Source organism: Vombatus ursinus, unplaced genomic scaffold (genome assembly GCF_900497805.2).
Source record: "Vombatus ursinus unplaced genomic scaffold, bare-nosed wombat genome assembly UNPS02007284.1, whole genome shotgun sequence".
Taxonomy (NCBI): Eukaryota; Metazoa; Chordata; class Mammalia; order Diprotodontia; family Vombatidae; genus Vombatus; species Vombatus ursinus.
The window spans coordinates 20,544,341-20,571,087 of NW_020947062.1; the positions used below are offsets into that span (position 1 = coordinate 20,544,341).

General features: G+C 43.9%; 1 protein-coding gene across 1 annotated transcript in view; it reads left to right on the plus strand.

Annotated features, from left to right (window-relative positions):
• The window catches only part of JADE2 (jade family PHD finger 2), a 181,412-nt gene that overhangs the window by 1,115 nt on the left and 153,550 nt on the right, over nucleotides 1–26,747 (plus strand). The window contains exons 2-3 of the mRNA XM_027849039.1: nucleotides 20,414–20,471; nucleotides 24,408–24,493. Of these exons, the coding sequence (XP_027704840.1) occupies nucleotides 20,414–20,471; nucleotides 24,408–24,493 (144 nt within the window). The remainder of the gene's footprint in view (nucleotides 1–20,413; nucleotides 20,472–24,407; nucleotides 24,494–26,747) is intronic.

The window sequence follows — 26,747 nt, forward strand, 5'->3', positions numbered from 1 at the left end:
GAAGGTGGTGTGGTGGTGGTGGTATGGGCTTGGTAGGAGATTACAACTTGGCCAGCGGGAGCAGGGTTCGAGCTGGAGCTGAGGCTGGCTTTGGGCGGCGGGGCCGGGAGTCAGGGAGAGGAAGGTGTGCTGGTGAGGCGGGCGGGCAGGAAAGCAAGCTAGAAGGCAAGCGAGCTGGCGGGAGAGATGGAGAGGGACGGGGAGGCGGGCTGCATGTGCGGGAGGAGGCTAGGGGTTGGGGGTGGGGGTTCGAAGACCGCTCGACCTGACCCGAGTCTCATTTTGCTGATACGCAGCACGTCCTGGGCGCTTGGGTGTTCGGGCTTTGGCTGGTGCACATGACCCTCGGCTCACGTGCTGGGGGCTCTCGCGCCGCCCAGATACCTTTCTCCTCCGCTTTTTGCAGGCTTCCCCCCACGCCCCCTTATTCTCCCTTATCTTCATCTCCTATCCCACCCCAAGCCCAGGCCGGATCACTTTTCCCGAGTGCTTGCACTCTGCGCCCTGGAAGCAGGAACAGGAGGTGGGGGGGTGCAGATTGAAGGGGGAAAAGGATCCACGGTGTTTGGGGTGGGCGGCACTGCCCAGGTGAGCGGACGACCGGCTGGCTAGCCTCTGGCGGGTGCTGACGCCCCTGGGGAGGGGCTGCGGCCCAGGCGTGGGGGCGGCGATGTCCTGGGGTGGCGCGCGCTGTCCCCCGCCCCCTGCCCCCGGCAGCCGCGTGAGGGCCGGGCGGGCGCGAGGAGGAGATAGGCTGGGAGTGCAGTGGAAATGTACCCGCGGCGGCGGCGGCGGCGGCGGCGGCGGGCGTGCGCAGCAGAGGGGACTGACTGTAGGGGGCGTGGCTGTTTACCTTCCTGCTAACTCACCGTTCGCATCCCGCTTCTCCGGGGGCGTCTCCCCCTACCCCATTCCTCTACCTACTGCATGCTCTCCAGGTTCCCACCTCCTAGGGAGGATGGGGTGGCCGAGGCACGGCCTGGGACGCAAAGACTTCCCTTCCCTTTACTTCCTCCCCTCCCCCCCAAAAAAAGAAGGAAGGAGATTACAGGGAGCTGGGATCCTGGGGAAATCCCACCTGATTTAAACCCAATCCCACACCCACCCCGCTGCGGCAATGTCACGGAGCAGCTCCCCCATCTTCATCCTTCTCTAGCCTAGTCTTCTTGCAGTTGCGTCTTTTAGACTTCACCTCTCCTTCCATTCCATTCCTTTCCTTCTTCCATTCCCACCCTTCCTCCTTTCCTCCCTCCTTCCATCCTTTCCTTCCTTCCTCCCTTCCTTCCTCCCTCCCTCCCTTCCTCCCTCCCTCCCTCCCTCCCACGCGCAAAAGCTTTCTCTCCCTCTTTCCTCACAGGCTGGTGGTCTTACCCAGTGCCTCCAGGTCTGTTCTCGCCCTCCCCAAATGCATCTCTGTCCTCTCAGCCACCCCCGGTCATCCTCCCCGATGCCACAGGATTGGTGCTTGTGGCAAGTGGGGCCATTGCTATTGCTGTCTTCACAAGCAAGGAGCCAATATCGTGTCTTGTTTTATGTCTCCTCACCTTCCCCCAACCCCTCTCCCCAAGCAGTCTGCTCACCGAGGGAAGGGGATGTCTGTGAGACAGGAAGAAACAGTCCTGTGAAACATGCCTTCTAGGGTTCATTGCCTCCCACTCGTCCTGGAGACATCCCTTCTCTCCTCCAGCCTGTCACTCTGGGGTCTCTCCAGGATAATCATAGCGCACAAACTCTCTTCCTCTGATTGCCCCTTTGTGAGACACCCCCCCCATTCTGCCTATCACTAGGCTGAGGTGTGTGTTATGCTTGTCCACCCCCTCCTCCCCTCCCTGGCACAGCCTTCTGCCCCTCTCTCTCTGATCAGGTTGACTCCCTGAGGCTTGTTCTCTCCGTTTTTGACCACCAAGACCCACCTTCCCTCCACAGCCCTCTTTGCCTTCTCTCCTCTTCTTTCCTACTGAACTCCCTTCTTGCACAGACCCGCCTCCTGACTCCTGTGGGCTGAATCATGACAGCTTGTTCTCCCATTCCCTTCCTCTAGGGGCAAGCTGGAGGCACCATAGATGCAGCTTGTGCACTTTTTAAAAGATTGGCAAAGGGCCCCATGCCCCGGTGCATGTGTTTCTGTAACGCTTGCTGGTTCATGAGGGACTGAGAAGCCTGTTTCAGACTTTTAAGGCGGAAGAAAAGGGAATGACCTATTGTAGCCCAATTCTCCCTCATCCAGCTTTATTCTCTAGCGAAAAACCAAAACAGAACAAAAAACCCGGTTCTGATTGAGTTTGGAGACTGGGTCTTGCACTCCTTTGGGCTTTTATCTGGGCTCTTAGTTGAGGAGAAACTTCCTACTCTTTCTAGATAGGAAATTTACCTTCTTGAAGCTAGAACTTTTGAGAAATTTGGGGGAAGAGAAATACTTGTCAGGAATCCAGTGTTTGCTGATTAAGGGATCCTCCCCCATCCCTGTTCCTGGGGGGCACTCACAAGACCGATGGCCCTGAACAGATAGGTAAATGGGGGCCTACCCAGCACAAAGTTGGCCCAGATCCTCTCTGCTGGCACGTGAGCCAGCTCCTTTGAAAGTGAGAGACTATTTCCCAGGATCTGACTGGAGTTCAGCCTCAGGCTGCAGTAAACTTGCTAGAGAAAGAAGGAGCCATATTTTTGTTAAATAGTGATATTACTGTTCACAGCTGGGGTTCAGTTTCCCTTTCTCTGAAGCTGTTTTCAGTTTAATGTTTGAAAACTGGAGTCTGACAGGTAAGTCCTGGGTAAATAGCCACAGGCAAGGCAGTGAGATTGAACCCCACCCCCCACCTCCCACCCAGGCTGGTAATATTCCCAGTAGGACAGTTGGCTGAGGTTCTCAGGTGTAAGAACTGCCAATTTGACCTGTTTAGTTTGTTCCAAAGATACTTAGGGTACAGAAGTTTCCTCCACCTTGGCCTTAGTTAGCATTCAGGTATGGTGCATAGCCTGGGTTATAACATCTCAGGTTTGGGTCTGTGGGAAAGCAAAATAGCTCAGAATAAAATAAATAAATAATAACAAGGGAAATCAATGAGTAATAAAACCCTGTCTGGGTAAAGATGAGAAGGATAGAAATATGTAAGTGCTACTATTTAGGTTAAAGGCAGCAAAAAGAGGCTTTGAGGTCAGTATGTAAGTACACTAACAGACCCAGAGTGGAAGGACCATCTAGTCCAATTAATACCAATCAATAAATCAGTCAACATTTATTAAGCTCCTGTAATGTTCCAGGTACTATACTAAGCACTGAGGATCCCCTCCCCCCCAAAAAAGAATTCCTCTTTAACATAGTCAACAAGTGATCATCCAGTCTTTGCCTGAAGACCTCCAGGGAGGGGCAAGCCCTCTTCTTCTTGAGGCGGCCCATTTCACATTTGTTAGAAAGGTCTTCCTAATATGAAGCCCAGATTTCCCTCTTTTAACCTTCTTTCCATTACTCCTAGTTCTGCCCTCTGATTGAAGGCAGACTGCACAAGACTAATCCTGAATGCTCTTTCCACCCCTTCATTTTCCCGAGGAAGAAAATGGGGGCAAGAGAAGGGAAGGAATATGATCAAGGTCATACGTACAGCTAGTGATAGAACCAACTCAACTTATTAAGATAGTTTGCATTTAAAAGAAAAACATTTTTTGTTTTGTTTTACTTGGGTTAATTTTGGGTATTTCAGTTGCTCCAATTGTTAACTGTTGTTTTGAGTTTCAACTGCAAATGTCTCCAAAAGGGAAGCACTTGTTTTGGTCCCTGAGACATGCAATAATAAATGTTTGTTTTGAGGGTGTTTGGCTGTGGTTCCTGTTGGCACTTAGAGAGGCAAAGTAGGTGATGTTTGGGCCAAGCACAGACCAAATGTTCCCAGAATATTTTTCCCATCCCAAGAGTCTTTTGCTTTCTTAATTTTCCTAAATAAATGGACAGTAAGTAGCACAGTCACAAATTGTGCACAATAACAGAAGCACAAATTGAGCCTGAGAAAAAGCAAGGTGACATTTGCTGACTGGTGTTGGTGTCCAGTCATAACAGACCCAGACATATTCTTAAGCTCTCCCTACTTGCCATTAATTGTGCTAACATCTAGACTCATTGTATTGACTGCTCCTTCCCTGTGACTTCTAGGGTTTAGAAACTCCACTTTGTCTTCATAGCTCTTAAAATGCTATCGTTACTCTTTGGGAATCTGAATGGGACCCAGAGCCTGCAAATTGATAAGTTCCACAGGTAAAGGTTGCCTACCTTGAACTGGGCTGGAACCCATTTCCCACACAATTTTAAGGATACTTATTCCATAATCTGAGCCTTCCCAAACCAACTTATTTCCCTACAGCCACAGAAATAGCCACACACCCACCATCACTCTTTCAAAAACGAGTTGGCAATATTCAACACCTGTTACACATTCATTTAACTAATCTACATGCTACCATTCTGTAGCAGAATGGACTCCCCATTCCACTTGACTCAATCATCTCTGTATACCTGGGGACCAGATCTTAACTACTATTGTGCCAAACCTGTCCAGAGAAAAGCAATGGTTATTTCTTTCGTATTAGTGGGGAGTTATCGGTTTCTACCTGTAAACATCCTACAGCTCTGGTTATAAAACTATTACTTCTCATGTGTCCGTCACTAGAGAAGAGTGTCTAGGACTAGAGACATGCCCTAAGAATCATTCAGTCAGTCAACAAACTTTAATTAAGTGGCTACTATGTGTCAGGCACTGTGCACTTGGGATTCCAAGAAAGGCAACAGCCAGTCCGTGTTCTCCATGGGCTAACAATCTAATGGTAGAGACAGTATAAAAATAATTATGTACAAACAAGATATATCAGGATAAATTGGAGATAATCACAGAAAGAAGTCATCAGCATTAAAGGGAACTGGGAAAAGCTGCTTGTAGAGGGTTGGTTTTAATTGGAACTTGAAGGAGGCCAGGAGACAGAGATAAGAGAGAGAAAATTCTAAGTATGGGGAAAAGCCAGTGAAGATGCCTGGAGCAGAGAAGGGGAGTGTTTTGTGCAAGTGTCAGCAAGGAGGTTACTGTCAGTAGATTACAAAGTTCATGATGGGGTATAAGGTATGAGGAGACTGGAAAGGTAGGAGGGGGCCAAGTTAGGCCTTAAAAGCCCAAAAGGATTTTGTATTTGATCATGGAGACATTAGGAAACCCTTGGAGTTGATTGTATCAGGGGCTGGAGAGGGTGTGTGACGTGGTCAGACCTGTGCTTTAGGAAAATCAGTTGGACAGCTGAGTGGAGAATAGTTTAGAGTGGGGAAAGGCTTGAGGAAGGAAGAAGACCCAGCAGGCTCTTGTGATAGTGCAGGAGACATGGGTTGATGAATGCTTGGACCAAGGTGGTGGTAGTGTTGGAGGAGAGAAGGGGGCATATGTAAGAGGTGTTCTAAAGGTAGAATTGATAGGACTTGGCAACAGATTGGCTATTGGGGTAAGATAGAGTGAGAAGTTGAGGGCAACACCTACATTGTGAGCCTGGATGACTGGAAAGCTGGTGGTACCCTTGATGATAATGAGGAAGTTAGGAGAGGAGAGGGTTTAGGGGGAAATATGAGGAGTTCTGTTTTGGACCTGTGAATTTAAGATGTCTACAGGATATCCAGTATGTGATGTTCCACAGGCAATTGGAAATGTGAGATTGAAGGTGAGGAGAGAAGTTAAAATTGGATAAGTAGATCTGGAAATCAACAGCATAGAATATAGTTGTAGCAACTAGGGTTGTTTAGTGCCTTACCTCTGAGAATACTTCCACTTAACCCTGTTTACTCTACTTTACTACTAGCTAGCTAGCATTTACATAGTGCTTTCAGATTTTCAAAGTGCTTTACAGATTTTTTTTATCCTCGAAACAGTCCTTGGAGGTGGGTTCCATAATTATCTTCATTTTACAGATGAAGAAACTGAGGCAGAAAGAAATTAAGTGCCTTACCTTGAGTCACACAGGAAGTATCTGAGACCAAATTTGAGCTCAGTTCTTCGTGACTCCAGGTAAAGCCCTGTATCATGCACCATGCTGCCTAGCTGCCTGTGTGTGTGTGTGTGTGTGTGTGTGTGTGTCTGTGTGTGTGTATACATATGTACAGAGAAAGGGACTGACAGACAGAATGTGAGTTCTTTGAGGTGTCAGAGTCTGTTCTTTTTCTTTCTATGTATCTCCAGTGTATAGCATAGTACCTGGCATGTGGTAAGTGCTTACTTGTTGCTTGATTGATTGTTGTTGCGTCAGGAGGCAAAGTGTCCCATCACTGAAATCTTAAAGCTAGATACCTCCTTGTTGAAATGTTGTAAAGAGGATTCCCCCTGATCAGGAACAGTTGGACTGTCTTCTAGCTACTTCCTTCCGTGTCGAAGATTCTGTGATTCTGTGAAATTTGACTCTAGGGAATGTGTGGAGACTGGGACCATATACTGCCCTCCAAGAGAAGACAAATGTCAAACATTAAGCTATCCTGAATGACAAGATTATAGGATATTCAAGTTAATGGAGAGTTAGAATGTTCACGTATTAGAATACAGTTAAACATACTTCACAGTAAAATTATGCTGAAAATGGTTGAATCTGTTGCTGGTGAATAACCAAGTCATTCAGGATCTTAAGTTGATAGTGTAGGAGAGGCAGTGTGGTAAAGTGGCCAGAGAGCCTTAGAGCCAGGAAGACCTGCCTTTAAGCTCTGTCTCCAACACACCCTGGTTCTTGGACCTTGGGCTTAACTTCTCAGGTCCTCAGGAAAATTTCTTAAGATAAAGAGCTGGTGCCAATAGGCATATATAGAGGGAGCTTTTGTATTAGAAATTCTAATGAACCACTAATGAAATCTTAGGTCCAGTCCAAAGGCATGCTAGCTCACCCTTTCACCAGTGTCAAGCATGCGTACACATTGCTTGTCTTGGTACCCTTTGAAGTTAGAAGAACTGAGATTTTACCCCTTGTGCTGAAAGCTGACAGGTGGTTGCATTAATAGAGGCAGTTTCCATATTGAGTGAAGTGCTAATCCGGCCATCCTCTGTCTCAGTCAGACCACATCTGGAGTATTATGACTGGTAGTATTTTAGGAAGGAAATTGACAAGTTGGAGTGTTTCCAGAGATGGGTGAAAAAGATAGTGAGAGTACTGGAGATCTGTGCCATACTTGAAGGAAGCGGGGATTTATGGAGGAGGGGGTAAAGAACTTAAATCACTGTCTTCAGGTATTTGAAGGGCAGATGTGTCAAAGAGGGAATTGCATTTGTTCTGTATTGTAACTGACCCTGTAGTCCAGAATCAGGAGGAGTAGAGGGAAGTTGCAGAATGACTCAGTAGAAGGGAAACATTTTCTATTAGAGCCATTCAAAAGTGAAATGGGCTGCTTGTGAATGGAATGAGTGCCTCCCCACTGGAGGTCTTCATGTGAAGTTGCGTGATGTGATTGTTGGGGATATTGGAGGGGAAATTCTGTCCAGGTATGATATTGGAGTAGATGACCTCAGAAATCTCCTCAGACTCTTGAGTTTGTGAAACTTCCAGGTGGTTCACATTTACCTCCTAAACCCAGATGACACTAAGGAGCAGAGATCATTAGAAGAGCCCTTAGCTGAGGAAGACTTGACTTAAATGGGACTTTGGGCTTTGAGCCATAAAATTTGCTTGTTGGCTTCAGAGTGTAATGTCAGAAAGCCAAATAACTTCATCCTGGCCTTACTCCAAGAGTGATGGAAACCCCTGCTGAGTTGGGCTCAACTCTGGTCTATAGTACTCCAGAAGATTTGGGAATATATTGCCTCCCATTTTTCTTACCTGGGCTCTAGGTGACTTTAACTAGGGTTAACTCATCTTTGGCTGGAATGCCATGGGCTACCTTGAGAATGCAGTTTTTTTCCTATCTGGGTCTCTAGTAGCAACTAGAGAAGGAGGGATGTTTCCTAGCCTCAGTGCCTGTTTAGAAAGTTGGGTGGGGGGAGAGGAGAGTAGGATAGATCTAGGAGAATCTTAAGTTAAGCCTAAAAGGATAGAGAAAGAACCAAGGGATGTTGAGAGACACTGTTCTATACTGTTTGTTTACTAAACCATTTTTCTAAACTGCAATTATTGTCTCCAGGAAGACATTAGAGTTAATGAGGTATATGAAAGATTGGGGTCTCTGACCCCCCGTCTTAAAGTGGTTTAAGAACGTACAGGTTTGATTTTCTGCATAATTCCATCCTTCCTATCACAAAGGGGCCCCAAGAACAGGTTTACCCAGTCGAAATATCATTAAATTGTATTAGCATCTTATTATACAGTCTTTCCTGGTATGGTCAGGGAGAGGCTTTGTTTCTTTTACAAAGATTGTGTCTGGAATTGTAAATTATCTTCTCAAATGGCTTTATTTTAAAAAGAAAGGCAGACATTACTCCAAGTTTTATGGAACGCATCTGTCCCACACCCTGTCCCATGGGGAGGAACAAGAGGGAAGCTTGAATTTGGGGTCATTTTAATGTGTTCAGGGAGGGGAGCACCAACCACAACCTAGTGTAGAATCTAAGGTCTGAAAGGCCTACCCTGTCTACTGGAGGGGTGTTCACGGGGATGCTTGTGGGTATGTGTTTGAGTTTATTTGGGGAAAGGCCTTTAAAAGGGACTGGGAGCTGGGCAGTTGATGGCTACTGTAAACATTTCAGAAACAGCCGAAGCCCACAAAGGGGGCTCCAGGTAAGATGGGCAGCCCATGGCGTCCATGACTACTCTGACTGCCAAGAAAACATCTGCCCCCAAATTGTAGCCCTATTACTTAGTTGACATTGATAATTAGCCAAGAACTTGACCAAATAGAAAATATTTGGATGCCTGCTACAGAAATGTGGCAAGGCCTGTGTAAACCATGGGAGAGTCACGCATGCTCATCATATCCCTGCTGTGGCCCCTTCTCATGAACCAGGCAGTGAGCCCATACTGAGCCACTGAGAGTAGAGAGGCCACCTCGAGGTCCTGCTGAATGAGATGCAGAGAAAAGTACAACTCAGCACTTCTCAGTATGCCACTGAGCCCAAATAGAAATATGGATACCCTGTAGTGATGCTGACAGTGTCAGGCAGGGAGAACACACGCCATGAGAACTGAAAGGGATATAGAATCATAATTTTAGAGCTAGAAGAGATCTTGGAGGTCATTTAGTCCAACCTTCACATTTTATAGATGAGTAAACTGAGGTTCAAAGAGGTTCAGGATTACTAATGTTGTGAAAGTTAGTTAGTGGTAGAGCTAGTACTTGCACCCATATCCTCAGACTTGAGATCCATTAATATTTCTATTGCACCAGAAATCATCAAGTTCAACTTCATTATAAAGATAGAGAAACCAAAGTCTTGAGAAGGAAGGATTAGGCAGCATCATAAGCAATGTCATGGTAGAGAGACCAGATACTCAGGCCAAGCAGCACAGAGCCTTGCTTCCTATGTTACAGTAAAAGGAATGCTCTATGCGTGGGGATAGGATTTGGCTACAAGCAGGGCAACTTATAGAAGTGTGCTTGTGTATTTCTCACTTTGAAAGATTCACAAAGTCCAGTAGGCAGAAATATTTATTTTCATCTCCACATAATTGTGCATGAGTGTGCGTTTAAATCTAATGAAACCTACCCACAATCTTTTATTAAATGCCACCATATGCCAAGCACTTTACTAGGTGCTGGTGATAAAAAGACAAAGATGAAATAGTCCCTGTAGCTAAATATAGATGAATAGAGGTAGGGATAGGACCTGTGATTTCCTTAGTATTGAGAACTCACAGATGAAGAAATACCACCTACCCATTTAGATCAGTCCCTTCCCTGTAACTTATAGTTTTAGGGTGCATGGAGCACTGAGAGGTTAATTGACTTCCCCTAGGGGCACATTTACCTCACGTGGCCAAGGAGGACTCAGATCCAGTCAGTCCTTGCTTCAAGGCCATCTCTATCCACTGTGTCACACAATATGCTACTTCTCATTGATGCATATCCAATACACATAGGCAGACTTTGCCATATTAGTATTTGCCGAAGAACAAGATTCCAGTTACCCCACCTTGTTAGAGGAATACTGCCAAACTTGACCTACCAGGACAGCTTGAGCTGTCCAGCAGAGGCTATCGATGAGGGAACTCCCAGCCATACCAGACAAAAAGCAATTGGAAGAACGGGGACTTTCAGTTTGGAGGAGAGAAGACTTGGGGACATAAGGTGACACATGAGAGCTGTCTTCTCAGACATTGTCTGAAGGACAGACTCTGGAGCTCCAAAGGGGAGAACTAGGACCAGTGGATAGATGTCACAGGAAGGCAAAATGTAGGCTGGTTAGAAGAATGAACTTTTAGTTTTTCAGAGACCACGTGACTCTTGGGGATACTGGATTTTTGCATGGGAGGGGAAATTGATTTAGAAGGCCTTTGAGGTTCCTTGCTTCTGAGATTTAGAAAACTGAGATTTGAAAAACTAAATCTCACTTTGGGCTGGACACTTTGCTAGGCACTGGAGATACAGAGACGTCATACTCCTTCCTCTCCTCCTCCTCCTCCCAGTTATTGCCCTCCAGTAGCTTACTTTGTACTGGAGAGTAGATTTGGATGGGGGAAGTGTGGCCCCGGAGTGGGTGAGTGGGGACAACATTAGAAGGGAAAAGGAGGGAAATGATTCTGTGCCATCCCAAGAGATGAACTGTTTCTACGACTTTATAGGACAAGCCCTTGTGTTGTGAAAAAGTTTGATTTGTTGGAGAGATATTTGGAAAACTGTGTTCAAAGGGAAAACACACTGGCAAAAAGGCCGTCTTTCCTGCAAAGCCTAGTAATTATTTTAATTAAGTCACCACAAAATATGCTCTGTTTAATCGCCTTCATTTGGATAGCACATGTACTCTTGAATGTTCCCCGAGTACTTCAAAAATATCCAGTGGTTTTTCTGCTGGAAGGCAGAAGCCAGGTTAGGTACTGTGTAAATTGAGACAGGAGTATACAGATGATCTAATAACTAGCTTGGAGTACCTGAAAGGTCATTTTCCAGAAGATAGTAGCCAAGTGCTCTCTACTTCCCCTGAGGGCAGAGCAAGAGAAGCCTAGAAGCCTTAGGGGCTTGGATTTAGGTATGGAGTAGAATTTAGATTAAAGCTGGGGCTGAGAGTCTTGAGACCAGGTAAAATTTTTAGGAGCTTAGAATCACGGAATCTTAGAGTTGGCAGGACCTGAGAGGCCATCCCATACCTGAACAGGAATCCCCAAGTACATCATTCCTGAGAAGGTCATGCAGCCTCTGCTCGAATATCCCAGTAAGGGGCAGCTCACAGTCAGCCCATTCCATTTTGGACCAGCTCTAGCTGTTAGAAGTTTTTCCTTAGGTCAAGCCGAAACTTTACCTCTCTAACACTTCTTTTTTTTTTTTATTTTATTTTCCCCCCAGTTACATGTAAAAACAATTTTTAACACTAGTTTTTTTAAAGCTTTAAGTTCCAAATTCTCTCCCTTCCTCTTTCCACCCCCCCCCATTGAGAAGGCAAGCAATCGATATAGGTTATACATGTAACATGTCTATTCTTTGTTCCTTGTTCTGTACCTCTGGGCAGAGCAGAGCAAGTTTAATTTTTTTTTCCAAACAACAATCCTGCATGTATTTGAGGATAGCTTATCATATGAACCCCATGACTTTTCTTCTCCAGGTTAAATATCCCTAAGAATCTTGAAATTTTTCCCTAAGTGGCTTAGTGTCAAGTTCCCTGGCCAGTCTGGGCACACCCTCTTAGCACCCTGGCTTCCCTGCCACTTTCTTGCATCAGCTGGCAAATACCCTTCCTCAAATGAGTCCCAAACTGAGTACAGTATTTTAAGTCCGGTCTGAGATGGGCAGCTGTTCTCTTAATAAGCCAAGGATTCCATTAGCTTTGTGAACTTCTGTGTCAAACTGTTGCCTCACATATTCAGTTTGGAGTTCACCAGATCTTTTTCATAGGAACTCTTGTCTAGCTATACTACTTTCATTACATACTTGTGCAAAGAACTTTACGTTTATCTTTGTTAAATTTCATCTTATTAGATTTTGCCTATCATTCTAATCTTTTGAGGTCTTTTTGGATCCTGACTCCTTTATCCAGCATTATTGTTAGCTCTTTCAGCTTTGTTTCATCTACCAAAAAAATTACACTGTAATTGATAAAAATGTCACCTAGCACTTTACCAGGCCAGGCTGATTCTTAGAGTGTTCCACTAGAGATGTCCCACCAAGGTGACATTGACCCATTAGTGACTACTCTTTGTATCCAGTCATCCTAATTCTACTTCTGAATCCACCTGACTGAACTAGCTAACATCTTTCCATCTCATCCTTAGGCATGGCCATCTTGGTCAAATTCCTTGATGAAATTTGGTGATACTCTGTATACCATGACCCCCTGATTTTACGCATCGAGAAGGATAAGGGCTGGACTTATGATTTTATTCATATAGGAAACTCCCAAGATAGAAAATTCCTACTTCCAATGTAACTATCTGCACTTTCTGTGCAACCATATCATCTAAGAGAGTTGCTGGAGTGACTTGCCTAGGGTTATACAGTCAGTGTGGACTTGAACCCTTCCTAGGTCTAAGACCAGCTTGCTATTTAAAATCTTACTTCCTCTCTACCAATCTAATAACCTTTTCAAAAAAAGAAATAAAGTCAGTCTGATATAACCTGTTTTTGCTGAAGGTATACTGGCACTGAAGTGATCTTTACTGCATTTTCTAAGCGGTCACAAACTAGTCTTTAAATAAAGCCCAGAATTTTTCCAGGAATAAAAAGTCAGGCTTACTGGCTAATAGTGTGTAAATGCATCATTCAGTTTTCTGGGAGGTAAAAATTGAGAGTTGGCTTATCACTGTTTCTGCAGCGCTCCTCACTCTTCCCAAGATCACCGACAGATTATGTCAGCAATTAGATCTGCCAGTTCTAGGAGTCTGGTTCTCTTTACCTGGTGACTTGCTCTTAACTGAGGGCAACAAAGCTTATACTATCTAAGATCAATTCAAACAAACATTCGTTCAGTACATCTCCTCTTACACAAGGCAAAGGAAATACATAGATGAAAATGGAATAGTCTGTGCCTTGAGATTTACATTGTCTTGGGAGACAGTGTAGATAAGTAATTAAATACAGGGCAATGCTGGGAGGGGGAGATAATACTTACATAAGAGAAAGTCTTACATAAGAGGTGGGCCCAGAGCTGAGCCTTGAAGGGAACCAAGATGGAGGTAAGAAAAGAGGCCTCCTTGTACAAAAAGCAAAGAGAAGAAATATGTAAAAAGAATATAAATGTATAGAAAGGGCAGGTTAGAGGTAGAATGAAGAGCATTTTAAATACCAGACTGAGGCATTTGTAATTTATCCTAAAGGTAACAGGGAGCCATTGAAGATTGAGGGGTGGAGTATCATGGTCAGACATTGGCCTTAAGAAGATTGTTCTGTTAGATGTGGAGAGAATCAGTTGAAGATGGGAGACACTAGACTAGAAGCAGACCAATTAGGATGGAATTTCTTTTACGATGTTACTGAAATAGTCCAAAAAAGGGGTAGGTAGTGAGGATCTAAACTGTAGTAGTATGAGAATGGATCAATAAACTTTTTTAAAGTGCTTACTAAGTGCCAGGAACAATGCTGTGGGGGTACAACAAAAAGCAAAAACAGTTTTGCCCTTAAAAAGCTTACATTCTAGTGGGAGAGACAATATGTAAATAACTAAGTACATACAAGATATATAAGGAGAAGATAAAAGGCATTCTGAGAAGGGAAGGCATTAGCAGCTTGGGGGTGGGGGTGAGGATCAGACCAAGCACAGTCTCCTGCAGAAAGTAGGTTTTGAGTGGAATCTTGAAGGAAGACAGGGAAACTAAGAGGCAGAAGTGAGGAAGCAAGGTATTCCAAGTGTGGGAGGCAGCCAGTGAAAAAGCATAGATATATGTTCAAGAAACTATAAATAGTCCTGCTTATGGAGGGGAGTAAAGTGTAAGAAGACTTAGGAAAGGTGGGAACGGACCAGGTCATGAAGAGCTTCAAATGCTGAGGAAAAGCTTCTATATGATCCTGATGATAATAGGGAGCCACTGGATCCCAAAGAGAAGGGATTGATATGGTAAGACCTATTTTAGAAAAATCACCCTGGTAGTCAAGTGTTGGATGTGTTATGAATGGGGTGAAACCTGAGACAGGGAGATCAATTAGAAATCTCTTGCAGTAGTCCAGGTAAGAAGTGACGAGAGTCTCAACTAGAAATTTGGCTGTGTGAGTGAAGAGAAGGGAATGTATCCTAAGGATGTTACATGAAAGTAGAAAGGATAAGATTTGGCAGTGGATTGTATTTGTAGAGTGAGTGAGAGTGAGGAGTTAAGGTTGATAATCTTCGGTGACTGGGGGATGAAGGTGCCCTCAACAGTAATGGAGAAGTTATAAAGAAGGGTACAGGGGTTTCTGAGGAAAGAAAATGAAATCTCTTTTGGGAATGTCAAGTTTCGGATGCCCATGGGACATCCAGTTCCAGATGTCTTGAGGCATTTAGAAACAAGTGACTAGTTTAGGAGAAAGGCTGGGATTGGATATATGTGTCTGCGAATCTTTTGTAGAGGGAAGATTATTGAACTCATGGGAACTGATGAGATCCCTAAGTGACATGGTGTTGAACAAAAAGGGCAGAAGGCTCAGGACAGAGTCTTGAGGAACATCCGTGGTTAGTGAGTATGACCTGGATAATGAACAGCAAAGGATGCTGAGAAGAAGTCCGAGATAGGAGGAGAGCAAGCAGAGAGTGGTTGCATGAAAACATAAAGAGCAGAGAGTATCTAGAAGGAGAGGGTGATAAACTGTGTCAGATGCTACTGAGATATCAAGAAGGATCAGGCTTGTGAAGAGAACATTAGTTTTAGCAATTAAGAGAATGTCAATCATTTTTGGAAAGGGAAGTTTCAGCTGAAAGATGAAGTTGGAAGCCAGATCACGGAGGGTTTATACCGAGTGAGAGGAGAGAAATTGGGACTCCCAAGCTTTCTTGAAGAGTTTAGCTGTGAAGTAGAGAGAGATGGAATGATAGCTAATCAAATGAGAGTTTTTTAAGGTTGATTTCCGTGGAGAAGGGAAGGAGCCAGTAGACAGGGAAAAAGGATGGATGTGAGAAGGTGGTAGAGATAGAAACTGAGAAGACTTGGTGACTGATTGGATAGGGGCTGTGGGGAAGAGGGAAGTCAAGAATGTCTCTGAGGTTGTGACTTAGGTAACTGGAGGAATAATAGTGCCTTCAACTTAATAGGGAAATTTGGAAGGGAGGTGTGCTAAGGGGAGGCAAGAGGAGATGAAATCTACTTCAGACAAGCAGAGTTTGAGATGTCTATTAGGTAGTTGCTGATATAGGACTAGAGTTCAGGGCAGAATATATAGGTTTAATAGTCATCAGCATAAATGTTATTTAGAGAGAAAAGGGTTCAGGACAGAGCCTTGAGGGGATACCCCATGCTAAGGGTTTGGAGACTAAGAAGAAACAATCACAAAGGAAGAGAATCAAGAGAAACCAGTGATAAAACCAGAGGAGAAAATATCTAGGAGAAGGGAGTAGTGTGTCAAAAGATGGAGAGTTGAGTAGGATGAGTACTAAGAAAAGATGATGGGATTAATAATTAAGAGCTTTTTGGTAGCCTCAGGGAGAACAGTGGTAGGGTTAGAAGCCAGATTGTAAGAGACTGGGAAGTGAATGAGCTGTGAGAAAGTAGAGGCAAGGAATTTCTTCTAGGAGGTTTGGTGTGAAAGCAGGGCAAGGATCGAAGTGATAGCTTTGATAATGCAGTTTAAATACAAATAATCATAAGCAGATATCATACTTTTAATTTGAAGTAAAATTTTCATCCCATCATCTCTGTTTTCTTTGCCTTATAGATAAAAAAAATGCACTTTGTCAGTTAACACAGCTTGATTCTTTGAGGTATTCTTAAATTACCAAGTCACGATGATGCTCAAGAGGTAGAATTTTTTTCATCACTTTAGGATTTCTACTTGAACCTGTTTATTACCCTTACTTTTTTATATTTGTATATAGATATCTGAGGCAGTTGGCTTTATTGCCTTGTGTTATCCTCTCCCATTAATTACTGTTCCTCTCCCATTCTTCCCGTGCTGTGTGCCAGTTTGTCAGTTTTATGTGAGATATTTTTCCCTCCTCTCCTTTTCATTTTAAAGCTCTCTTGATGAGATTTACAAAACTACAGGCACGTGTTTTTTTTACTATCTTTTCTTAGGTACATGCCCATCATTCCTGTCTATTCTGAGACCCCATATTCGTAGCCAATTGTTCACTCCCCAAATTTTCTTTTCTTTTCTCAAGCCTCCGATTTCAGTCAGTAGTAGGGATAGGAATAGGGATTGCACCTGTGATTTCACTCATTGCAAATTCTGGGGACAGGAAGCTTTCTACCAGTGCAGGCCTGTGTATTCTCTTCATTTTATAGTCTTAGAGAGTCAGAATTTGGGTTAAAGAGATTAGGTAACTTGCCTAGAGTCACACAACACTGATAGTATGTGTCAGAGGCATGATTCGAACCTAGGTTTTTCCTGGCTTCAAGGCCAGCGCTCCTTTCACTGTGCCACACTGCCTCTCTTAATAGTGTTACCAAACAAAGCAAAACAAAAAAATCTCAAACTCTTAAATTCTTCAGTTTCTTGACCAGGGTGTCATCATCCCTTAGCAATGCTTTCTAGGTTATTTCTGATGACATCATTTATTCTCACATGAATTTCCAGCAATAGATAGGTTTGACAAGTCCTAGAAGGTGTTCTCTTATGTTCTGGATACGAGTTCCTGGAAGACAATAATCTCCCTCTTGTTTATGTTACAATGAGAAGCAACCACTTGGTAGTGAGTCATCTTTCACCGCTGTTTCCTAATAGCACCTGAAGGGCCACATCATTCTTTAAAGAATAAGAAGCTACTTACTCCATTGAAGGCCCAGTTACCTGCTTTTGCAGAAAGAGCCCTGTACTTATTACTTAGATTCAGATGTTCAGGGCAGTGCCCTGAAGGTGCTTTGAAACTCTAGTCTTGGAATCTCTACCATTTTGATTAGTGGGACCTCCCTTTATCTGGCCTGCCACAGACCACACCATGTTCTTTCAGTCTGCCTATCTTCTGATCTGCAATGGGTGATACCACCATTCCTCTCTCCTTCCCACCTCTGGCCCTGGTAACTATGATAAAAATCAACCCCATGGTTGCTCCTAAGAAGGGCTTGTGATTTGTCTGCCCTGTTGTCCCATTTACCATTCACAGGTATTTCCAGACCAAAACACTCTTCTCTAGATGGCTCCCCATTTATGTCATCTCTCCTTATTAGAATGGAAGCACCTTGTGTGATCAGAGTCTGTCTTGTGTATTTGTATCCCGGTGCATTGCATTGTGCTAGGGACATGGTTAGCATTTTTCTTTCTTTCTTTCTTCTCTTTTTTTAATTCATTCATTCTTTTCTTTCTAGGATCTTGTTTATTTGCCTTCCAACCTCCTCATACCATTTAGAATCCTTCTGTGTCTCCTCTTCTCCTCCCACCCCCTGCCCCCCCCCCAATCTCCCTTTTGTTTCAGATTGCAGAGGAATCTGTCCTTTCTGTGACAGAGACCAATTTTGCGTGTTAGGCACTTGTAGGTACTACTTGGTACTGGCAGAAAGACAAACAACACACTTTCCAAAATTCTCTTGGCCTTACATGCTTGGTGGAATTGAGATCCTCAGTCCTTTATCTTTTTAGTAGTTCTCTTGCCTTACTATTGTGCCTAGCCCTTAGGGCTCACTGCCTGGCTGCCTTGCTACCGACTTAAGTCACCAGAGGCATCTAAGATGTTTATGTCTGTTTATGACAGGGCTTCCTGCCTTTTCTTTCTTCAGCTGCCATTTAACTAGCTTTGAGCTCATACTTACCACCTCCTAATGTACAGAAAAGCAAACAGCAACAGGGGCTGATTCAGGAGAAGAAATGCCTTTTATGTAATTATATTTACATACCTTGCTACAGATTTCCAGATATTCCCATGTATTTCCTTAGTTACTTGACTCTGTGAAGAAGTCACTGTCTTAATGACGTATTTTCTGGTCATATTAGTTTAGTGGTTAAACTCTCTTGTTATTTTACATTAGGTCAAGGTAGATCCCAGCAGGCCCAGTCAGCATTGTTTGTTTCCTGGTCTCATATTCAGCCAGTATCTGACTAGTCATTTCTCAAGTGAGGTACCTTTGTCACAGTGAGGATAGAGAGACACAGCTCTCAGAATTCATGCATTAAGAGAACATCTGCACAGTGGAAATGACCTGACTTTCCTCTGCTCTCCCTTGTACTTCTCCTATACCCCATCCTTCAATATATTATAGCTCAAATACCCAAATGGATGCCGTCAGATCTTGGGGTCTGGGTATTTCCTCCCAAAATGCAAATCACCATCCATCCTTGCCTGTCTCTTCCTCACAGCTCTTGCCCATGTCCTCCCATCAGTTTGTACAAAATATACCGGGGTTCCCCCTTGATTTTTCTTGACATTATGAAGATATGAGAGGATAATAATTGGGAGCAAAACATTGATTATCTCTTGCGCTTATCCTGTGACAATCCTGCCTATTTCATTTTTTCTTTCTGATGACACCCATTACTTTCTTTCATAAGTAGTTCTGTTTGTGATATTTTGCTATGTACTCACATCCACCATGGGCCGATTTTCATTGTCTTCTAGGTGATCCTGGTCTTTAGTTTTTATGAGATCGTAGCATTTCACATGCCACAGTCATACAAACCCTTTAAAGGATATTGATATTAAAAAGATGGATCTTTTTTTGGGATCCCTAAAAGAATTTTGCAATTTCCCCAAGGCATCCTTCCTGGCTTTCTTCTTCCTCTTAAATCCTCAGCTTAATTTATTGTCCATTTGCAATAGTTGTTCAAGATATACATACTGTGGGGGCAGCTCTGTAGTTTCTCTGTCCCATTGCATATTATAGTCTGGGTGATAGACATTCCTCATCCACTTTTTCTCCCCTGGATAGATCATTATTGTTGTGAACTTGTTATATCCCTCTACTTCTCTTCCAATATAAACTCATTGAGGGCATTGATCTGATTTTCATTGAATTTTTGTGCATTACTACTAGCACTGGGCTTAGTAAATTGTAGCAGTCACTTATTCAACATTTTTTGAATGAATGAGTAGAACAGCCTTTGGTCACAGTGTCACAGAATGTTATAGTTGGAGAATACTTCAGAGGCCAACTGTCCAAACTGTGTACTTGGGCAGGAATCATTTCTATGTCATTGACAAATGGCCGTCTCATGGTACCAGTGAGGGAGAACCCACTAAATCCCTTCCTTTGATCCAGAATTAAACGTGAGGCTAGTTTTCTTGGAACTGATTCATGAAACTGGAAGACTTATTTGGTAGGTGACTTCCTGAATTGAGTACTGGGCTTAGAGTTAGGAAGACCTGAATTTCATCCCTGCTGTAGATGTTTACTGTGTGGCCCTGAGTACCTCTTAACCTCTCTAGGCCTCAGTTTCCTCATCTGTAAAATGGGAATGATAACCTGGCTGTTCCGAAGATCAATTGAGATTATATATATGAAGCCCTTTGCGAACTTTAAAGCACCAAAATAATTCTAGCTGTTATAATTATTTCCTTTCCCAGGGCTGGAATCCCACTCTGGATTTCTTCCTGGGCCTTCACACTTGTTAATGAATGAATGAAACTAGAGGAAAGGATACCTTTGTAATGTAAACAGTTCCCTTCCTTTCCCAAGATAAAAGGGCTTTCTTTAAGCTGCTTCCCTTCTCAGCCACCCAGTTTTCGCCTGGGCCTCCATTTGCTTGCCTTGCCTGGGAAGTGGCCAGGTACCTTTCTAAAGGTGTGCTACTAAACCTGGGACCTGCCCCTGCCCTTCTTCCCCTGGTACAACAGCTGATTGACTGAATGGTTCAGAAGGTTTCCAAGACCGCAGGTGACTTCCTGTTCTGCCTTAGAGTACTGGGCTCGGCATGCTTAAAGGAGTTCCTCGCCTTTCTCTCCCTTTCCTCTTCTGCCACCTTGGCTCCTGGTACCAGACTTCTCGCCAGTGCTAGTAGATATTTCATCTTGGGTAAAATTCCCTACAGGGAAGGAAGTGAGGATGGGAGAGGCCTGGTCTGCCAGGCCTTTGGCTTCAATATTAGGACCAAAGCCTTCCTGCTTCCCTCTTGGGAGGGGTCTGGGGTGGGGGAGTGGTACATTCTGCTTCCTTTTGAATGCCTGAGGGTGAGTGTTTGTAGTGGTGTTTGGGTGGTGTGCTGATACCCGGAGATAATAATGATTTGCTTCCATAATGAGTTTCCTGAACTATAAGTGTAATGTTCAATTTATTTTTGTTACAGATGGAAGAAAAGAGGCGAAAATACTCCATCAGCAGTGATAACTCAGACACCACTGACAGTAAGACCTTTAATTCAAGGCTTTGAACATGATAACTAAGCTATTCACCTCAAATTGGGAAGGCATTTGAATAATTACTTTGCTGGGGTGGGGGTGGGGGTTGGGGTGGAACTGCCCTAGCTGGATGGTCACTTTACCATAGCTTGTACCTGGGCTTCAGTTCTTTAGAAAAGTTTTTAAAACCCCCCCAAAACCCAAAATCCACAAATGGATTCTACCCCCAGGGATTCTGTTTATCAGCTGACACTGTTCTGATATCCAAGTTTGAGTTAGAGTAGAACACCACACAGAACCAGCCTGTCTAGGCTTCCAGGAGGAGGAGGTGGGAGGAGTATGGGGAGGGAGGGACAAAGGGAAAACTGAAATGGAATCAGTAAGTATTTATTAAGCACCAACCCTGTGCTAGGCCCTGGGAAACAGATAAAATAGAAAAGTCCTGATCAAGGACCTTATATGCTGTGGGGAGAGGTGATGGGTATACATAGAGGCATATAAAAAAATACGGGGTGATTTTGTAGGGGGAAGGCACTAGCGCCTGGGAAGGAAGAGAGAGAATCAGGAAAGACTTGGTGGAGGAGGTTATGTTGAATTATGCTGACTTTTGGAGGAAACTAAGAATCGTAAGACTTCTCTGCACCCCAGAAACAGTTGTTTGGACCGAGGTAGGGACTGAATAGTTGAAACAAATTCTGCGGCCCAAAGCACTCAATGGTTTCCTTTTTTAGAAGCCTAGTATCACTAACGGAAGGGAGCACAACCCCTTCATCTCACAGAAGAGAAAAATTGAGGCCCGGTCAAGCAGTCACAGAACAAAAACAGAGACTTTCCTACCAATGGTTTCATGTTGTTTTAAATAAAACATTTTGGTATTGTGCTGAGGTATCAGCTGCTGAGGGAGAACCCCGTGATTAGTCTAACGTGGTGATTGGGAATCTCTTAAAAATCACATGATAACAATAATCCTCCTCAAGTTATTTTAAAGAAAAAAAGTCTCATCCTCGTCCTTGTAGAGTATCTCCTGATTTACCAAGTTCTTACAATGATTAAGAGTGCTGGATTAGGAGTCCTGGGACTTGCATTCTAGCCTCAAATCTACTTGTAGCCTGGGGCAAGTACCTTTATTTCTCTGGGCCTCAGTCTCCTCTTCTGTACAATTAGGACTAGATGACCTCCACACCTTCCAGCTCCTAAGGCAGGCAGGCAGGTATCAACATCCTATTTTTGTAGACGGTAAAACAGGCTGCAGGGTGAACTATTTCTCCAGGGTCATCTGAAGCCATTGAGAGGGAGGACTAGAACTCACAAAAAGCTTCTGATTTCTAATACTGAACCCTTTCCACAACACCATTCATCTGAGTGTAAAGCCCACAGACTTCAGGGGTCTTGGAATTTAGCAATCAGAGAAGTTTGAATAGAGGAAGACTTTGAAGCATTGTAAATAAACAAAGTTGTGTCTGTAAGCCAGAGGCATCTATTGAAGAGAATCCTTCTACCTCAGGAAAGAATACTCCTGCAGCTCTCACTTTCTACTCCAGTTAGGTTAGCCATCTTTTCCTCCCCCTCCCCCTCCCCCTCATTTCCCACCTCTGATTAGACTGTTTCTTCCTTGATTTACCTAGGTCTCTCTATTCCTTTCAGGCCCAGATCAGCCAGTCAGTCAACAACTGGAAAAGTTTGGGAGCCAGGGGAGAAGAGGCAGACTATAAAAAGTTTTAAAAAGCCAAATAGGATTTTATATTTGATCCTAGAGAAGACACAGAAGGATGGGGGTGGGGTGAGGTAACATGGTCAGACCTGTGCTTTAGAAAGAGCATTTGGACAGCTGAGTGGAAGATGGACTGGAGAGGGGAGAGACTGGAGGCAGGGAGACCAACCAGTAGTTTAAGATGTTAGAAATGTGACATTTGAGGTCTGGAGAGGGGTCAGGGCTGGATAAATAGATTTGAAAATCATCAACAGAGAGATGATAATTGAATCCATGGAAGCTGGTGCTGGGTGCATATTGGGTACACAAAGATGAAATGGGAACACTGTCCCTGCCCTTGAAGAGTTTCCATTACACACACACCCACACCCACACCCACACACACACACAATTTGAGGATGCAGAGATCATTTTCCACTCAAGAGTTGGCTTCATGAAGGCAGCGGCAGGAATCTGGCCTTGAAATGAGGGCTTGGGAGAGTGTTTTCCAGGTATGGGCAATATTACTTACAAGAGGTGCAAAAGCACAGGATAAAGTAGTGAAACAGTACGAATGGGTAATGAAAAACAGTTTGTGAAGGAAGGGTAGCATTTAGGTGGGTGGGAGCCTAGACTCTTTGCTTTATCTAGGTTTGTGCCTGGTCCTCTGCCCCTCAGAGCATTAGACCGTTGGGCTCCTGCCTCGACGGTGGCAGCTTCCTATGGCCAAAGGAGCCTTGGACTGGAAGGGGTAGGCTGTGTTAGCCCCTCACTGTACTGTGTGAAGTTAGGCTATTCACTACCCTCCTGGTTGCCCCATCCTTTTGATTAGGGATTTACACCAGACTATTTGAGGGGACTCTTAGCTCTGGGACTTGGATTCCAAATTGTATGTGCCCCTTTGGCCAAAAGCCAAATTCTCTTTTCCTAAAATGGAAAGCTTAAAGAGTCTGAGCCTGTGATAGTCAGAGGCCTCAGAACCTTTATCTCAGCAGACTTTGATATTCAAGCTAAATGAAAAAAAAAAAAACTTCCCTCCTACTACAGTAATTGGTTACAATTGTAAACAAAACTTTGACCTTTTTTGATGGCTTTACTTAGTGGGAGAAGGAAGTATTGTTATGGTTGGTGGGAGATTTTTTGCCCTGTGGTAGGAACTTGGTTCAGAGAAACTAAATGGAAACTTTTGATTGTTTGTTTTTTTGTTACCTCTGAGTGGATTATATATGGAAAGATAGGAAATTTCTGAATGGAGAAGTTGTAAAGGTTCCTACACAATTGTTTTTCAGAGGTTGGGGAGCTAGGAATAGGTTGTTTCCTAACTCTTTTTTTCTCCTCTCAAAGCCCTCTCTCTTCCATCGATGTCTGGCTTCTTTGCATGACCTTAAAAGGAAAGAATAGTGACCCTACAGCTATTTCAAGGAGCCTCATTGCCAAGGGGTATATTTCCAGTGTGTGATGACATTTTAGGGGCATGGTGATTGCCTGCTCTGCCATATTAAAGTGGACACATAGTCGAACCTAACAAGTACCCCAAGTCATACCACCTAGTCCGTATTTGGGAGCTGTATCCAGTTTTTAACTTGATCCTTCCGATCATCCTCAAAAGGACTATGGGATAGGTTAAAGGGTAAAGACAATATTTCCATTTCATAGATGAGAAAACTGAGCCATAGAACAGGGGAAAGGTACTTCACACAATCATGGAAAGGTCTGAGAGTAGCATAGAAGACCTCATTTTTCTCAGATCTTTAGCTGTCATCCTAGGTAATTGAAGGTGGTGGGAAGAAAGGCATGGGATATGTAGTGTTTTCTGAGTTTTCTGTAAAGTTAATTACAGATCAGCATTTAAGGCCCAGTTGGCCTCCAGCCAGGATCCTATGTTTCTCTCTGTCTTTGTGGTGTCTAAGTCACAGAAGTTCAGAGTTTCCAACAGCTTACTTAGACCTTTTGGTTAGTTGCTGCTCCCCTGGCTTCCCCAAAACTCGTCTTTATTATTCCTTGGGAATAAATTGCTGTTCAACTCAGTTTAAACTTTAATTTTTAGGCAACTTTTAATATGCACTCTATTTGGTTTAGCCATAAAAGGTTGGTGCTGTGGCTAAGGTTGTTACTGTTGGGATTTCAGGCTCCTCTTTGTCCAGGGTTGATGATTTGGTCTTCCAGGTGGTTTGGGGCCCTCTGGAGGCTTGCCAGGTTTCTGTGCTGGGGAGCCAACTCTGTGGATAACCTTCCCTATTCATTCTTTCTAGGTCACACCACCTCCAATTCAAGATGTTCCAAGATTCCCACCAACAAGCCCAGTTGGCCCAGGCAAAAAGAGAAGAAGCCGTCAGAGGTGTGTCTAATTTCCTCCTCACAGTTCTTTGGGGATGAAATATCCCCAGTCCCAGGGCTGTAGCTTGGGCTAAAACAGGGGTCATTTTCCCTGAAGAATCAAGAGAAATAGGGAAGTGTTGGCTTATAGCAGGCCCAGAAACTCTTTATAGTTTAGAAGCCAATATTAATCCTACAGAGCATTCATTCATTCATTCAACAAGTCCATGTGGAATATTTGTCATGGGCTGGGTTCCATTTAATATTGCTGGTGGGGGAGGGAAGGCATGGTATGTGGAAGAAGGGTAAGACTTGGTTCCTGCCTTAGCAGAGCTCCCAGAATGGTTGAAAACATAAGACATGCACAAAAGAAATAACTAAATAACTTAGACCTTGCATATATTTAGCACCAGATGAGGTCCCCAGACAGAAGCAGCTGTGGGCTAATGGCCTGAAAACTCAATTTAGCATCAGAGAGCCTAGGTCCTGGCTCTGTTCTTGCTCAACCTTAAGCACGTCAACCTCCTTGGGTTTGTTCCCTCATCTGTAGAATGAAGGGTTTGGCCCGGATGATCTCTCGGTTTCCTTCCAGCCATAAATCAAGTGTTTCCAAGGGAGGTAGGAGTTTAGGGGAAGGAAAGGTGAGCCTTAAGTGGCACAAAAACAGAAAGGGAACTTTAAGGTAGCCTCTTAGGCTGGGCATGTAGTTCTTTATTGAAAAAGAAGAAGTCATATTTTCCAGCCAGAGGGAGGAGAATCAGGGAGGCATTCTCATAATATATTAGAGCTGGGAGGGACTTTAGAGACCATCTGGTCCATCTTCCTTATTTGACATATGAAGAAACTGAGTCTCAGAGTAAGAAAGAACTTGCCTAAATGCCTGAAAGGGGAGGTTGAGGCTAGTCCTGAAGAAAGCCAGAAGTTCCCTGGACTCAGCAAGCTTGTCTGGGAATTGGGTATCATCAACAAAATTTTGAAGTAAGAGAGAAGTTTGCCACTTTGGGCCTTGTATTCTTCCTGGTGATAGAATGTCAGAGTGTGGGAGGTGGGGGAGAGATGAGAAAGGAAGGTGTGTGCTGAGCCTTAGCCTTTGACTGGAGGTCAGAGGCCCCTCTCCTCAAGTTTACACAGCACTTGACATGAATGTGATCTTATCTGAGCCTTAACAACACTTTTCTGGTGTTACTGTCCCCTTTTTACATCAGAGTCTCAGAGATGTTGACCTGTTCATGATCACAAAGCTAGGAGGTATCAGAGGTAGAATTTAACCTAGGTCTTCCTGTTTCTAAGTCTGGAACTTGATCTAGCTCTCACTTTGGAGATTGAGTACACCCTCCCTTCCCCAATTTTATATGTAGAAGAACAAGCTCAAGGGGGATGTGACTTGCCCAAAGACACAAAATTAGTAACTCCTGAGATTCAGTTGACTTAAAATCCAGGTTTCTTTCCATCTATCTACAGGGTCATAGAGAGCCAGTGTGGTATAGTAATGATAGACTTGGAGTCCGGAAGACTTGGGTTGGAATTCCTTCTCAGACACTTCCTGGCTGTGTGACAATGGGCCTGTCCCTTAACCTTTTAGTTTCTTCATCTGTGAAATGAGAGAAAATATTAGCATCTACCTCATAGGGTTGTTGTGAGGATCAAATGAGACAATAGCATCAGAGATCTAAAGCTCACAGGGACCTGGAAGGCCAATTAGTCCAACCACCTCATATTGCTGATGAGGAAACTGAGGCCCAAGGAAGTTGTGTGACTTGCCCAAGGTCACACAGGGTAGTAAGCATCAGAATTGGGATTTGAACACAAGTCCTTTGACCCAAAGCCAATGCTCTTTTCACTGTACAGCACTTTGTAAACCTTAATATGGTATATAAATATTAACTGTTATTAGTCATTTAACCTCTTAGGCTCTGGACTTCCAAGGAGAAGCTTCAGCAGTTAAAACACCAGCTCTCCCTAAGTCATTGTGGGAGAGAAAGCTGGATTCTCCCTGTGGAAATGATGGAGGAAAAATATGCAGGAGTATTATAATAACAGCTCATTTTTATGTAGTGCTTTCAGGATGACAAAGCATCTTCCTGCGCATTCTTTCATTTGTTCTTTACTCCAACCCTGTGAGGTAAGTAATGGAGCTGGATAAGATGAGTAAACTGGTGCTCAGAGGTTAAGTGACTTGCCAAAGATCACAGGTATAAGTGGAGAAGTTGGGATTCAGACCTAGAACTTGTGACTTCAAAATCAAATGTGTTTTTTTCCCCCCACAGTCCCACAGC